General features: G+C 35.1%; 1 protein-coding gene across 6 annotated transcripts in view; it reads right to left on the bottom strand.

Annotated features, from left to right (window-relative positions):
- gramd4b (GRAM domain containing 4b) overlaps positions 1-17,196 on the bottom strand; it is a 39,993-nt gene that overhangs the window by 15,157 nt on the left and 7,640 nt on the right. For all 6 annotated transcript variants that reach the window (XM_067380483.1, XM_067380479.1, XM_067380482.1 and 3 more), the window contains exons 2-5: positions 16,072-16,279; positions 5,995-6,118; positions 667-787; positions 457-515 (exon numbers count right to left, since the gene is read on the bottom strand). In XM_067380483.1, coding sequence (XP_067236584.1) covers positions 457-515; positions 667-787; positions 5,995-6,118; positions 16,072-16,230 — 463 coding nt within the window. In that variant the 5' untranslated portion in view covers positions 16,231-16,279. The remainder of the gene's footprint in view (positions 1-456; positions 516-666; positions 788-5,994; positions 6,119-16,071; positions 16,280-17,196) is intronic.

Below are 17,196 nucleotides of genomic sequence, written 5' to 3'. Positions count from 1 at the left end.
CACTTTTTTAAGCTTCAAACAGACCGTTTCCATTCACTGCCATTATAAAGCTTAGGAGCATCAGGGTGATTGTTTGTTTCCAAGCACTCGAGTCACTCGCACATGCGGTGTTATACGCGCACCATCCAATGAATATGAACGTAGGGTCAAAACAACAACAGACAAAAGTTAATATGATGAAGCATTGCTTTTAGAGATAAGTAAGTGGGTTTAAAGTAGGGCTGTAAAATCGACTAATCATGATTAATTGCCTCCAAAATAAATATATATTATATTGTGTATAATTGATATTATATATAAATATATATGATACATTTCTTTAATATACACATGTGCGTTTTTGAATATACACAGTACACACACATTATGTAAACAAACACAAACCTTTATTTTGGAAGCGATTTATCACGATGAATCGATTTTACAACCCAATAAGGAGGATAAACAAAGCTTTACCTGTTCCATTGACTGAAGTGACTTGTGGCTTTGGAGGTGGAGGTGGTGAATCTTCTAGTCTGGACCAAGCACACTTATGTTTAGAAAGTATTAACAACAAATAAATTTAGAAATAACTAAAAAAGGAGCATATTTATTGAGTTATACAATGTAGACATGCAAAATGTTGTGGGAAACTTCTATACTGTGGAAAAGCATCACCTCCCATACCTGGATCTGAGAATTTCATTCATTTTCTGCTCGAGATCGACTCTTTTCGTTTTCTCTTTCTCCAGCTCCAGCTTCAGGGTTTCGACATTTGTCTCCTCTCTGAGCTTCCTCAACTCCTCCTCTGTAAGCAATACACAAAGAAAACAGTTCAACTGCATGATTAAAGGACTGAGGAGATTGTTGTTAACTTCAGGAAATGCAGTGGTGTGGTTTCACTTGAAACCTTCAACAAGCCTGAGGTCTATTTGGCCACAGAAATCAAATATCCAAGTAATACAAAGATGAGTCAGCTGGTCATTGTTGGAAAATAAACCCTGACAGCATGATCAGGATCTTGTATCACTCTCTCTTAAGGTTTATTTTGCAATAATGCCTGGCTAAATGTTAATTTAGGCAAGAGGAGAACTGCTTCCCAGACTGAGCCTGGTTTCTCCCAAGGTTTTTTTTTTTCTCCATTTCTGTCACCTGATAAAGTTGGAGTTCTTTTAGTTTGCTTAGTTGGGGACACTTAATATTTAGTAATATTGATTTGACTGCTCTGACACTATCAGATGAGAACAAAACCTGAACTGAATAATGACACTATTGTCTTCTGTATAGCTGCTTTATAGCTGAATAGAACTTGTTTCATAATGAATGAACTTTACACAGCTGTTGAACTGAACTGAATCCACAATGAACTGAATAATGACATTATTATCTTGCTTACAGCAGAATTTGAATTTTGATAAAAGTTTGCATAATAGTTTTGTTACTTTATGGTTTATTATTGTGAAGCTGCTTTGAAACCATTTCTATTGTATAAGCTAAAGGTGAAAACTATTGTATATAGCTTAGCAAATATGTAAAAAATATTATTGACCGAATTTTCATTTTTGGGTGAACTAACCCTTTAAAGATTCTTGAGTCAAACGTGTAATTGCTTGCAGAGTCCTTGATGTAATAATAGGAAAAACAACATCACAGTTCTAACAAACACCTTCACAGCATTCTGAAAACTTTTTGCCTCTCGACTCTCATGCACCAGCACAATAGCCCTGATCGAGTGGTTTTTCCACCTGCCCTTTATTGCATACAATGCCTGCTTCAAGGTTGCCTGGAACACAAGCCCATCTTCATCTATAATTCAGCAGTTCCTGAGTCTCCCACAGAGGCGCTATAGTCATGATAAAGACCCCCTGCCGCTGACTCAAGGGCAGGTGTGCTAAAGAGAAGACATCTGAATACAGATGATCAGTGCAGACCCCAGGGGCCGTCGCTAAAACCCAGAGCTAGTGGACAGAGGGACTGAACAAGCTGTTTCACAATGATAAAACAATAGATTGAAATGAATATTTATAGCCTGATCTAATCCCCTGTGGTATTCTTCACTTCACAGCATGTTCAGAGTGTCACGAAACTAGAAGGCAAGCAAATTTAGATCTAGTTGTGCAAAAATTACAATTAAATGATAAAAATTATAAATAAGTCATATTACTATTAATAATAAGAAGACTAAGAATAATAAAAAAATAAGAACAAACCACAAAATACTTAGATATTCTAATCTCCTGTGACATGTCGTGCAAAAGAAATGTTTAGAAGCTTTATATGAATAATCCTTTTAGGAACATTTGCTAGATTTATGCTATTGTGCAAGTTTTTTTTTTTTTTTTTTCACGCTCTGGTATGCAAACTCAACCTCACTTTCAATGGTTACAGTGAAATGTGGCAGAATTAATCATGTAAGCAGATATTAATCCTTGCCATGCTAGAAGAACTTAGTCTTAGAACAATATTTTTGTTGCAATGTACAGATGTCACTGGACTCAAACGGCACTTACTGTAAACGTAATGGTAACTAACTGTAAACTAATAACCTGCAAGTCAACAGGGAAATGTAACAGAATCTCAGTGCAACAAAATAGCGTTTAAACATTGAGCTGCTTAGTCACAATGTACTTTGGTTACTTTTACACTCAGCTTAAAGGTAGAGGTATCATTTCTGTGCCACTAGTAGCACCATTTTTTTTTTTTTTGCAAAAACTAAGTTTTTTTTTTAAATGTTAATAGTTAAATGATAAAGTAATTGCATAATTAACCCATAAGCAATCAGCACACCGTTGTTTGGGCCGTAACTATGTGGAAGGAACTTGAAATGTAAACAATATTTATGGCTTGATAAGGACACATTTGTTGTGTTTGCCAGATTGGATTTTGGCCCACTGTCCTTCACTGAAGCTGTGCTGTCTGACTGCCCTGACATAAAAACCTGAGCCTGAGCTCACGCTAACTTGCTAGAGCAAAAAAAAAAAAAGCTAGAAAAAAAACATAGCATCTAATGGCCCATTTTCACTAAAGCAATTAAGCATATGAAAGCCTTTCTGACTGACAGCATCCTTTCACAGTTCACACAATCAGCCGTGCTCGTCTCTGCCAAAAAGGCCATGGACACAATGGTAAAGGCTACACAAAACCATGGACCAATGCTAGCTTATCATAGAGCGATCTGAAATAATGAATATGTGAACTACTCATGTTAAGCTAGAGGATCATTTTCCTCCAGAAAGCTGAATTGTTTCAAATAAATGAAAATAAAAGATCGCGGAAGTATGATATTTTTTAAAGTGTTGCCGAACATTAGCAATGAAGGTCTTTCATGTTGACAGTGTATGTTTGCGTTATATGTTTTGACTGAGCAAGGAGTCACTAGCAGTCAGCACAACTCTATTGTAAAACTGAGACAGCTGCAGCTTCCAAAGAGGTCACATCATACGATCCAAGAACGGTGACATGAGGGATGAGAAGTATGAAGATCTGTCTTATGATCTTATGACCGCTTGTTACTGACCCCTGGCATCTACCAACATCACAAGACTCGAGTAACTGCTTAAAAGCTCTTCGGACTTCACACTCTTAAACGTTAATAGTACTACACTGCTATGTAATGCACTACTGCAATACTTGATTCTGATTAGTCAATCCTGGCATTGAGCAGTGAAATATTTGGGTGATAAATTGAAGAAAATTTGACTTATATGTACAGCTCTGGAAAAAATTAAGAGACCACTCCAAGTTCAGAAATCAATGTCAAGTGGTCTCTTAATTTTTTCCAGAGCTGTGTATATATATATATAATTATATATATATATATATATATATATATTATATATATATATATATATATTATATATATATATATAAAAAATCATATCATATCTATATTATTACATTATTTTACAACCCATTTCCCATTGATCTAAAAATAATTTTATATATTTTGTGTATGTGTGTATAGTATAAACCCTTGAATATAATTGAATAATATTATATTACATATTTTTAACATGATTAACTACAAAATAATAAAATAATATTTATTTAAATAGTTAATAGCTAATAACAATTATTAATATATACATATTATACCCCAAAAATTCATACTACCACTAAAATTGATAAAAATTTGGGAACATAAAATATTCAGACACTTTGACCTGACCATGTTTTGCTTAAGTGTTATTTTTTTCCTTACACAGTTTAACTCTGAGATCTTGTCATATTTTATGACAATGAATAAAAATAATATATTATTTTTATATTATATATAATACATTTTATTTATTTATTTATTTATAAAAAATATTTTTAGATCAATGGGAAATGGGTTGTAAAATAATGTATATATTATATATATATATATATATATATATATATATATATATATATATATATATATATATATATATATATATATATATATATATATATATATATATATATATATATATATACACATTATTTTACAACCCATTTCTGAGTCACAACCCATTGATCTAAAGAGCATCCAAATATCTGACATCACCTCCTATAACCCCGCAGCAGCATCATCATCATGCAGTTTTAAATCACCTCTGGCTGTTACCAAGTCAAAGACAATGATTCACCAGGTTTTGCCTTTTTTTTTTTTTAATGGAGAGGCTTCTGTTGTGTAACAAACTATTAATAAGTCTAGTCTGCTTATTTTGGGCAGCAACAATTTGGCGGCCCAGGTTTGACCTTTTGCTGCTTTCCAGTACTGCAGTGCTTGAGGGCAATTCGTATGCACACACACACACACACAAAATACAAACTCAGGGTCTAAAAATAGACCAGACACTCCCAACCTCGTAACACACAGCAATGTTCTGTTTAAGCAAATATAATGAATAGGGAAACTGAATTATCAGGAACAAGATATTATCATGATATTATCAACATCCTGGAAAAATCAAAAGATAAAAGAAAAAGATGATGCTACTACAGAAAACGTCTGTTGTTTGCAAGTGCGTGTGTGTGTGAACCCCAGCGGAGGGCTAATCTCTGCCTCTGAGAGTCTCACTAATTGAAAAGTGGTACAGGTGAGAGGGATCAGCATTATACAGGGTGGGTTTATCGCTGTAAGAAGAATGATCTCACTCCACTGCCACATACACACTGAGCCATCACTCATTTGGCTTGAAATATATTGCAGATCTGAAGACAAATCACTTGGATATCCAAGTTTAAACCCCATTTTAAAACATCTGAGAATACGATGAAAAAATAAAATGGCTCTATTCCAAAAACATTTCAAGGTATCATAGGTAGAGTGCAATCCCTAAATGCATTGCAACAATTTTTAACTGTGTTGATTTAAGTGTTCATTACAAACAGACTATTATTTTACTTAATTATTGAAAATTTCAATAATCAATATTAATTAGGTAAAGCATGTAAATGTATTAAAAAGGTGTGGTAAGCAAGCTATATTACATTATGTTTATACGTTTTTAAATATAATTTTATTAAAAGCAAATATTTACAACAACTATAGTACACTTTAATAAAATTGTATATTTTGTAATATTTTCAATTATAATATAAAGATTATAAAATTGTATTAAAAATACATACACTATTTTATTATATTTTTACTAAATATAAATCCCAGCCTGGCTCATAAATATTTATTAGGTAATGTACAGTCCTATCTGGCTTGCTGAAAGTGTATATTAGGATGACCGTTCACCACTTCCACTTTTGTTAAGTCGACTGTCAATGCAACCAGTTCCATGACAGCTGCCGTAAAAGATTGCTGACTATGCAGACAGCGAGCAGCGATACAACTTGCAATGCTTTAGAACAGAGCTTAAAGCACAATGCCTTAAAAAAAGACTATAGGGCCATAATAAAGTATGAAATCCCACAGAAAAGAACTGCAAATTCAGCAAAAGACTAGAATGTTTATCAGGGGAGCAGGGATGATAATTTAGAATGATGTAACCATGTAAAATAGGGATGCTGCAACAATTTGTCTGGGTTACTCACGAAGAAAGTGCTTTTCCAGTAAGGCTATCTCCAGGTGACCTTTGACCTCATTGAGTCGGTCTGAATCACACATTTTGTAGTCCTGGATGGGAGGAGCAGACATGGTGAGAGTCCCCGAACCAGCCTGGAGAAAATAAGTAAGAGAAATTATGAGAAGTTCATGAAGCCTCACTGCAAAAACAACTGAAAAATAGCTGTTAAGTTCAAGACACCCCAGGTTAATGGGGTACAAAAAAAATAACTAATATCTATCACCGTAATTTCCCAGTTTAAGAATTGGATTTTTTTTTGTTTTGTAGTTTTCAAAAATGTTATAAATATGCCTACTATAATAGGAGTGACTACATATGTAGTCACTCCTACTAGCCACTTTGGAGGGTTGAATTTTATATATAATACATTTTTCAATTGTAGTCTTTTAAAAAGGCATCTGAAGAAATAAACCAAGTGCAATGTAGTGTTGTCAAAAATATTGATTTTTCAATACCGATACTGAGACATCTGAAACACTTCCTATACTCATTTCCCGCAGAATAGATACACGATACCAGCTGTGCTTTCTCACTCTTTCATCTCTCTGACAGTGAGTTGACACAAACCAGTCTTCATTTTGGCGTGGGATTGCGCATAATTTTACTCATTCCTGCAGATTTCTGCACATAAAGCTGCCTCTCTGTACCAAATTGTACTTGTTTTTCGCTGCTTATTGCGGTTAAACAGTAGGGGTGTAATGGTACACGTATTCGTACCGAACCGTTTCAATACAGGGCTTTCGGTACGGTGTACGTGTGTACCGAATGCATTACATTGCAACATTAAGGTCTCCAGTTAATCACAATAAGTTCTGCGTTTTGTTATTTTCAATAAGAAACAAAGTGTCATCCTTCAAATTCTGTCCACGAAATCACGAAATTCAAACAGAAAATGCCGTTTTGACGCACTTTGATGTGGCGTGACAGATCGCTGTATAGGCGTCTCAGTTCAAGCGCGAGAGAACCTAATCATCTCTGTCTCTTTAATAGCCTACTAGTTACAGAATAAACATGAATGAACATCTAAAAGGTATGTTGAAAGATACAGTACAACTTACTGAAACGGACGTATCTCTTGTAATAACTCAGTGTTTAAATGGCGGAAAGACAACAAAACAGCTTGTAAACAATATGTCACATAGCATTTACCTCAGAAAAGCCATTCAGTGTCCACAGCTTGTTAGTTCGCTAGAGAAATGAACTCTTTCACTTAATATAAGCACTGTATTAGCCTATATATTCATTATATTTTACTTAACCTGTTAGTGATGTCTTGATTATTTAATGTAGGTTTAAATAAATCTGTTGTGAAAATGACAGCCACATAATTTTATAATTAGATTTTGAAGTTAATGCTAAAAACTGCCTTATGTGCAACTTACATGTTTGCATACAATTTGTTATTTGAGTGTTGATTATTATATCTAAAAATAAAAAGCGATTGAATTTAGGCTAATAATTTGGGCTCTGTTGTTAATCTTTAATATTATAGTAGCTAAATGTTCAAGTAAGGGCTCCCTACATAGCTTATAGCATTAGCAGAGTTATCATTTAATTTATTTAAAGACAGAGACACAATTTGTTCAGTAAACTACTGTTTTATAAAAAAAGCAATTTTAAGTTTAGTTTTCACCCCACCTGATATACCGAACCGTGACTTCAAAACCGAAGTACGTACCGAACCGTGAGTTGCGTGTACTGTTACACCCCTATTAAACAGTCAAATACACAAAATAACGTCAAACTGCCGGTCCGAAAGTTATATACACTTAGGATGAGGGTGAGTAAAGCTTGGGCTAATTTTGATTTGAAAATGAACTAATCCTTTAAAGTGACAGCAGCCTAATATACCTGCTGCCAAATTGTGGCCAGTGAAAATGCTGATTGGCTTGTAACATTGGAAAACAACTAGCCACAAAAAAAAAGTTAATATCAAACTGTGCTGATAGCCGATTCTTTATAATAATATCTGCCAATACTGATGGTTTGATGCTGCAAACTATACAGGGAACCCTCTCATTTGGTACATTACTCTGATATTAGTTAAAATTAACATCAGAGCTCAAACTATTATATTCAACTGCTATTTATTTTCAGATATAATAATTACACTCAAATAAAACCTGCAATGTTTGTATACAACTCAGTTGCACAGGTAGTTTTCATAAACACTTGCATTCATGGAAAATTCAAACATACGCATATAATTAACAGTAAATAAGCTCCTCTCTAGTGTTTTTTATAGCTAATTGTGAACATCGGATAACTTTCTGAGGTAAATACATTGTTACATTTTTCACAAGCTGTTTTATTGAGGTCTTTCCGCAACACAGATTGATTGATTACAAGAGACATGGTACATTTCGGTAAGTTGCACTGTATCTTTCAACATACCTTCTGATGTTCATGCATGTTTTTTTTTGTGCTATAACTTGTATTGTATTGTGATGCCGCTTGAACTGATGTGCTACAGTGACCGTCACATCACATTTAAGATCGTCAAAACACCATTTATTATTTGAATTTCGTGATGAAATGGACAGAATTTGAAAGCTGAGACTTTGTTTTTCGTCAGTAAAGCCAGTTCCCCGATTACCGATAAATCGCCATCACCTGCTTTCAAATGGAGCGGCTTTTAATAGACAGAGCCGTAGATCAAGCCACGCAATATCGCGTTCATATCGCAGATGAATCGCCTTCGATAATGAACGCGATAGAGCCGTAGATCACTGACAAGCTACGCAATGTCTATTAAATGCCGCTCCATTTGAAAGCAGGTGATGGCGATTTAGCGGTAATCTGGGAACCGACTTCACTGACGAAATGCGCGTGACAATCGCATGCGATATATCGCCCAGCCCTAGTGAAAATAATTGCTTTTATCAGCTGATACCGATTATTGGCCGATACATTGGTGCATCCCTAGAAAGTATCTAATTAAACATGCTGAATTAATTAGAAATGATCTAATAAAACATGCTTTTAAAGATATGCGCGCATTTTGGATGTTTTCTTTCCACTAGTCTGAATCAACATGTTATAAAAAGCCAAATAGCCCAAAATCTTCAAACTGATCAGTGCAAAAATGTTTTGCCTGGAGTGTCTTGCCTATTAAACATCAAAATTACAGACAGTCTAATGGAAATTCTCTTGAATCAAACGATACAGAATATGTCCACGTTAGAGTCAATTAGGAGTCCCTGTAAAAGACATTTTACACATCAGTCTTCCAGAGATGTTACAGCATCATCTTCACAGAAGTTCAGCATAACCAGGATTCTATAAATCACGCTCTAGTCACCAACCGGACGCCAGTGTGGCAGCTGTAACCATGGTGACCAGCTCATAAGCTTGCAGAGACACAGCAGATCTTTTAGGTGAGCTTTCCTGTGCTTATCAAATTATAAGCAGCAAATGTAATTTCTTTGAAAATGTGCTTGGACGAGGGCGACCTATACAAAAGACGACCCTTAATAATATCATTTTGTCAAAACGTGGTTTCTAATCAGTTCTTTTCTTGTAAAATTTCTGAACACAGAGCGGCATCAGAAACATATCAACAGGAAAAGATAATGCAGCTTTACAAAGAAACTCTTTTGAGATTTTTGTTAAGACTAGAAGTCTGGGTGTGAACGATGGAGGGAAATCTCAGCTGCAATAACAGGAAGAGGTCATTTATACAGAAAGAAATACAGTGAAGCAAATGGATGTTTGGGATGAAAGTCCTTTGGGAATTTGGCTGTCTGCCTCCTCATGCAATGCAAAGAACAGGAACTAAATACAGGCTGGAAGCAAGTGATGGGGAATACATGTTTTGTATTACTGTTATTAAAAAAAATACTGTTACTCTACGAATATCTGTTCATAACTCAAAAAGGAATATTTGTTTAATATTCAGTAAAAAAAAAAAAAAAATTAGCCAACACATTTCAACAATGCTTAACACTGTAAAGCCCCCGATATGCTCAAAGCAAATTTATTTTTCGTTCTTTGCTTAGGGGTAAAAAGAAGTTTGAAACACAAGGTCAGCGGTATACTGTTAGTGAATATCCCAACTCCGCCCACACTGCTGAGAGTGACGATTAGCTTCAGATGAACATCTTTGCTGTTGGCTGGAAACCTCTTAACTCCATATTTCGTAATTTTTTATTTTTTTCATAAATCATTACTATTGGTCATCCTTTATGACTGTCTGTGGTTTTGCAAATATTTAACCAATTAAAAGTATTAAAAAGAGCTTGCGACTAAACCTTGTAACTCCATTGGATCCTCAAATTGTCAGTAAAACCTCATGACTCCACCACCTCCATCATGAATTCCGCACGCAGTTTGAACAGTCTCTGCTTGTTTGCAGTGTAAGGGTAAATAAAGAACTGGTTCTTTGAAAAAGTACAGTGTTTACACAGGAAACACTATATATGCATATGAAGTATTTGAGGAGAGGAGATGATGTCTGAATCTAGCACAGTGTTTCCCAAAGTAGCCTGTGCAAAGCCCTTTATTTTTATAAGTGCTACAATAAACGTAATAAACCGTAAGTTGATGAAAACGCTATTGAGATGCACTTATTGCCTCAGATGCAGCCGCTATAATGATGGAAAAAATGCATACATCCAAAATTCTCTGAAATTCGCTGGTCAAAAACTTTGTAACATATGCGCTTGATTTTGGTAAAATGTTAATAATATAAATGCCACATGCAAGAGTCATTTGTGAAATGTAGCATTTTTGGAGACACAAGGCTTCCATCCAACAGCGATGATATGTAAATACATGTTGCACATGTATTTCCTTTCAATAACAAAATAAATAACAAAGGGAGAAAACAGCAATAGTTTGCATAGCCTGAGTGATTAAATATTAAAGGGATAGTTCACCCCAAAACGAAAATTATTCCATGATTTACTCACCCTCAAGCCATCCTAATGTATAGAACTATGTTCTTTCAGATGAACACAATTGGAGATATATTTAAAAAAAATATTCTTGCTCTTCCAAGCTTTATAATGTTAGTGAACGGGAGGTGTGTTTTGAAGCCCCCAAAAATGCATCCATCCATCATAAAAATGATCCAATTATACATATTTAAAACTTTATAATCCAAAATAACTAGTATGATAGAAATATTTTATGTCAACATGAAATGTACAGAAAATGCAGACTAAGGATGCTCAGGTGAAAGACCAGTCACATGATTAGCTTAGATCATTACAAACCAATCACCAGAACAAATCACAGTGAAGAAGACATTGATTTTTACTCAATTGTAAGACTTAAAGGTGCCATCGAACATTTTTTTTTTTACAAGATGTAATATAAGTCTAAGGTGTGTGTGAAGTTTCAGCTCAAAATACCCCATAGATTTTTTTAAATATTTTTTTTAACTGCCTATTTTGGGGCATCATTAAATATGAGCCGATTTATGCTGCTGCCCCTTTAATTCTCCTGCTCCATGCCCACGGAGCTCACGCTTGCCTTAAACAGTGCCTAAACAAAGTTTACACAGCTAATATAACCCTCAAATGGATCTTTACAAAGTGTTCATCATGCATGCGTCGGATTATGTGAGTATTGTATACTGTTCTAATGTTTACATTTGATTCTGAATGAGTTTGAGGCTGTGCTCCGTGGCTAACGGCTAATTCTACACTGTTGAAGAGATTTATAAAGAATGAAGTTGTGTTTATGAATTATACAGACTGAAAGTGTTTAAAAATGAAAATAGCGACGGCTCTTGTCTCCGTGAATACAGTAAGAAACGATGGTAACTTTAACCACATTTAACAGTACATTAGCAACATGCTGACGAAACATTTAGAAAGACAATTTACAAATATCACTAAAAATATCATGATATCATGGATCATGTCAGTTATTATTGCTCCATCTGCCATTTTTCGCTATTGTTCTTGCTTGCTTACCTAGTCTGATGATTCAGCTGTGCACAGATCCAGACGTTAATACTGGATGCCCTTGTCTAATGCCTTGAACATGAGATGGCATAAGCAAATATTGGGGGCGTACATATTAATGATCCCGACTGTTACGTAACAGTCGGTGTTATGTTGAGATTCGCCTGTTCTTCTGAGGTCTTTTAAACAAATGAGATTTATGAGGAGGAAACAATGGAGTTTGAGACTTACTGTATGTCTTTTCCATGTACTGAACTCTTGTTATTTAACTATGCCAAGATAAATTACATTTTTCATTCGAGGGCACCTTTAAATGTGCATGTATCTTTCTATTCATGGAGACTCACTCTGTTGTTGTGACGAGTGACCTCCCGGCAGGACTCGGAGTTAGTATTAATGATCCTGTGTTGGACCAGCGTGTACCTGAGAAGGACGGTGAGAGTGTATAGATGCTAAAGACCTGTGTGCTCATGTGTAATTGAGGTAGTGATAGTAGCTTTTTGACGGGACGCCGTCACCTTACTTCGGGAGGGGAATGACCTCAAAGTATTGGAAATGTATTAGAAGTATTTGAGAAGGTAATTACCTCGAGATACTGTAGTATTATATTCGGGATGGGAATTACCTTAAGGGGCTGTTGTACTGTATTGGTACTGTAGTATTGTATTGTTAGTATATTATATTGTCAGTGGTGAAGTCAGATTAATATTGGGAATTTCCATGACACTAGCTTCCGGCAGACGACCATATACATAATGCGCAAGTCGACTTGCAACACAAGAGTAAACCCCGAAGGGATGTATCATGTAGGATGTACGAGTATCATAAGCTTACACGCCTCTCGCTGTGCAACAAACTGAAGTTACTCTTCTCTTATACACAGTAAAATCCACAGAGTTAAATCAACTCTGCTCAGATAACATTTGGTCCCTCTCTGAATAGTGTTAAAATAACACTGAAGCAGAGTTAAAGTTAATGAGATAATTAAACTATTAATTAAGGGATGATTGAACATTAATGATGAACACCTGCTGTTAACAAGCAGAATAACTGAAGAAAAGAGAAACACAAGAACTATGAGTGACTTCAGCCAAAATCATTTAATTGAAATCAACTGAAGGTAAAAGACATTAAATCTCTCAAGATCTGATTAAAAGATCTGATTTACTTATTATTAACCATATTGACTTTATTTCTGTCACATGTCTAAATAATTTCTTATTGAGAATTAACAGATGTTTAAATGTTGGTGTTTTATTGGTCAATAAATTTTGCCACCATCGTGGTGGTCAGGGTTTGTTTTAGTTGGGCTCTTAACCTTTTTATGTTTTTAAAATAATTTGTGTTTGAGCAATTGCAATAGTGTTTCACAGCAAACACTTGTGCATTGCCGAATCAAAAGACTAAAGGAGCAGATCCACATAAGTTTGCAGCTTGAAAGCCATTTCAAATAAGCATCCCCAAGAGGTCTCGTTCTCTTTGATTTCTTGACTGAGATTCAATTATCAAAAAATTACAACAAAAAAATTCTATTAAACAAATGCCACCGTAATACTTCAGTGCTAAAAATTTGCAGCTATTACAGCTCAAGCTTATACAAGAAAATATAGCATACAATCCTTAACAGTGGTGACAATAATTATTCATACTGCAGTGCATGATGGGAGTTTTGTCATATGGTGATACCCAGCATGCATTGTAGCATGAATCATCTTATTTTTATCACCATTGTTGAGATTCATATGCTGATTCTTGATGTCTGTGTGTGTCTAAGTGAGGCAGTAGTTCAATTTTTTTTTATGCACTGCATGGTTTTAAAATTAAATATATTATATCTGTTTGCTGCAGCACTTTCTTCTCATGCTGTAGTTTTACAGGGTTGCTAATGCAAAACCAAAATGTACAAATAACTAAACATATGATCAGTTGCTTTGGATACAATCAGGCCATCTCATAATGATTATATCAGCATATAAGCACTGACTTTACAACAACATATACGTTGTTGCAGAGAAAAACCTGACATAGAAAGGATCTGCTCGTTTAGTCTTTCGATTCGGCAATGCACAAGTGTTTGCTGTGAAACACTATTGCAATTGCTCAAACACAAATTATTTTAAAAACATAAAAAGGTCAAGAGCCCAACTAAAACAAACCCTGACCACCACGATGGTGGCATAATTTATTGACCAATAAAACACCAACATTTAAACCTCTGTTAATTCTCAATAAGAAATTATTTAGACATGTGACAGAAATAAAGTCAATATGGTTAGTAATAAGTAAATCAGATCTTGAGAGATTTAATGTCTTTTACCTTCAGTTGATTTCAATTAAATGGTTTTGGCTGAAGTCACTCATAGTTCTTGTGTTTCTCTTTTCTTCAGTTATTCTGCTTGTTAACAGCAGGTGTTCATCATTAATGTTCAATCATCTGTTAATTAATAGCTTAATTATCTCATTACTTTTAACTCTGCTTCACTGTTATTTTAACACTATTCAGAGAGGGACCAAATGTTATCTGAGCAGAGTTGATTTAACTCTGTGGATTTTACTGTGTATCAAAATCCTCCGACGTTTCTCTTTAAAATTTCGTGTTGTAGACTTACAATACATTACCAGTGTTTTGTTTTGCTCTATCCTCTGAGCTTCCCCGTTTGTCATTACGTCATGCGTCGCGTCAGAGGTCACTCTTCCACCACAAATCGATTCGTACGGCTGTCTGCCGGAAAGGTAGTTGTTTCAGTATATTAAAGGTGCCCTAGAACCAGTTTTAATAAGATGTCTAAGGTGTCCCCTGAACGTGTCCGTGAAGTTTCAGCTCAAAATACCCCATAGATTTTTTTTAATAAATTTTTTTAACTGCCTATTTTGAGCCATAATTATATATGCACCGATTCAGTGCGCGGCCCCTTTAAATCTCGCGCTCCCCCGCCCCCCGCAAGCTCTCAACTGCCTTAACCAGCATAAACAAAGTTCACACTGCTAATATAACCCTCAAAATGGATCTTTACAAAGTGTTCGTCATTCATGCTGCATGCATGCATCGATTCCTGTGAGTATGGTATTTATTTGGATGTTTACATTGATTCTGAATGAATTTGAGGCTGTGCTCTGTGGCTAAGAGGCTAAAGTTAACATTACAGACTGCTGGAGAGATTTATAAAGAATGAAGTTGTGTTTATGCATTATACAGACTGCAAGTGTTTAAAAATGAAAATAACGACAGTCTTATCTCCGTGAATACAGTAAGAAACGATGGTAAATTTAACCACATTTAACAGTATATTAGCAATATGCTGACGAAACATTTAGAAAGACAATTTACAAATATCACTAAAAATATCATGGATCATGTCAGTTATTATCGCTCCATCTGCCATTTTTCGCTGTTGTTCTTGCTTGCTTACCTAGTCTGATGATTCAGCTGTGCACAGATCCAGACGTTTTGCCCTTGTCTAATGCCTTGAACATGGGCTGGCATATGCAAATATTGGGGTCATAGATATTAATGATCCCGACTGTTACGTAACAGTCGGTGTTATGTTGAAAGTCGCCTGTTTTTCGGAGGTCTTTAAACAAATGAGATTTATATAAGGAGGAGGAAACAATGGTGTTTGAGACTCACTGTATGTCATTTCCATGTACTGAACTCTAGTTATTCAACTATGCCGAGGTAAATTCAATTTTTCATTCGATGGCACCTTTAAGTTTTAAATATGTATATTTTTTAACAAAAAATATTGCTTCACATCAGAAGGCCTTTATTAACTCCCTGGAGCCATATGGATTATTTTTACCTCGCAAAGTATATCATGGGATCATTTTCATTTTTGGGTGAACTACCCTTTAAGAAACAATTTTTGCTTTAGAATAACATGTACCAAAGAATTAAAAAAAAAAAAAAAAAAAAAAAAAAAAAAGGAATGGAATGGAATGGGAATAAAGAAATTGAATTTTTTTTTTACCTGAATGGTTTTCTATGACTGATGTTCTGAAATCTTCAAAATAATTTTATAATCATTTTGAAACTGCTAATTCACAACAAAACACTCAACATTTTAAAGAATGTGTTCAGCACCTTCTGACAGATTCTCCCTTGATATTCCCACAAATAAAGAAACGTCACTTACAGGGTCTCGCTGCTCTTCCATGTCTTTGATGGAGCTCCGTTGTTTTACTGGGATGTCGTCATTACATTCGCTGTCAGATGCGTTTGGGGACTCGGCAAGGTCCAGGAACTCATCTCGCTTCGGTCCTCTGAACCTTATCTTATCCAGTCGCTTTAACATGTTCAACACAGAGATCTGTGTCTTTATCTTAACATGGCGGGTGGCAACCCTGTAGGGACAAAAGCAGCTTCTAAGTCATTGTGTTGACATGAAATGGTGCAGCGATGAAAAATGTACATTTGCACAATTGATAAATATCATTCTCATTTAGACCAAGTCTTGGCTTTTCATATGTTCACTGCACATACTGAATATGGAAAGTACCATGATATGAATATTTACACTTATTAAGAACTCAAAAACATCTTAAGTGAAATCCAGAATCGGAGTAAGACAAAGCCAGCCATTCTTGGCTCAGGAATAATGCGCAAATGAAAGTCACTCGCTTGCACAATAATAGTCTCTCTGCTGCACTGGGTATTGAGGTCTGTGAACTGGGCCGCTTGAACTCGCTGTGAGAAAATGCTACAATCTCAAACAGATCAGCTGATGTCGGACTAGTGAGGCCCAGCACCCTGTTCTGTACAGTTTGTGGGTCAGAGGTAGAGGCCCCATGATCCTTACAGTTGTTTTGGCCCATAGTGAGACCCTTGTCCAGTTCTGACTGTAGAGATTTGAAGTGTGAGGAAAACCAGACATATAATGTCTATCTAAAGTGATAAGTGAACAATACTCACCTCCATGCTGTTACAAATCCGAATGACTTCTGATTTGTAAACAAATTATTCAGACAGGATATCTGAACTGTACCTTTGCCTTCTGATTTGTAAACAAATTATTCAGACAGGATATCTGAACTGTACCTTTGCCATCATCTAACGCTCAATAAAGTTAATTTTTAAAAACACTAATTTTATAACACTTAAATGTAGTTTTTAGCAAATTTTCATATTTTGCATTATAATGTAGTGATGCCTAAATTCTTTTGTAGCATTTAAAATTTAATGTTTTATTTTTTATTCATTTAGACAAAAATGGTGTGAAATTTTCAAGTAAAAGTTTTTTTACAAGATGTAATATAAGTCT

The sequence above is a fragment of the Chanodichthys erythropterus genome, chromosome 24, assembly GCF_024489055.1.
Source record: "Chanodichthys erythropterus isolate Z2021 chromosome 24, ASM2448905v1, whole genome shotgun sequence".
Classification (NCBI taxonomy): Eukaryota; Metazoa; Chordata; class Actinopteri; order Cypriniformes; family Xenocyprididae; genus Chanodichthys; species Chanodichthys erythropterus.
Note: the sequence above shows the minus strand (reverse complement) of the source record. Positions and strands in the feature narration are given on the sequence as shown.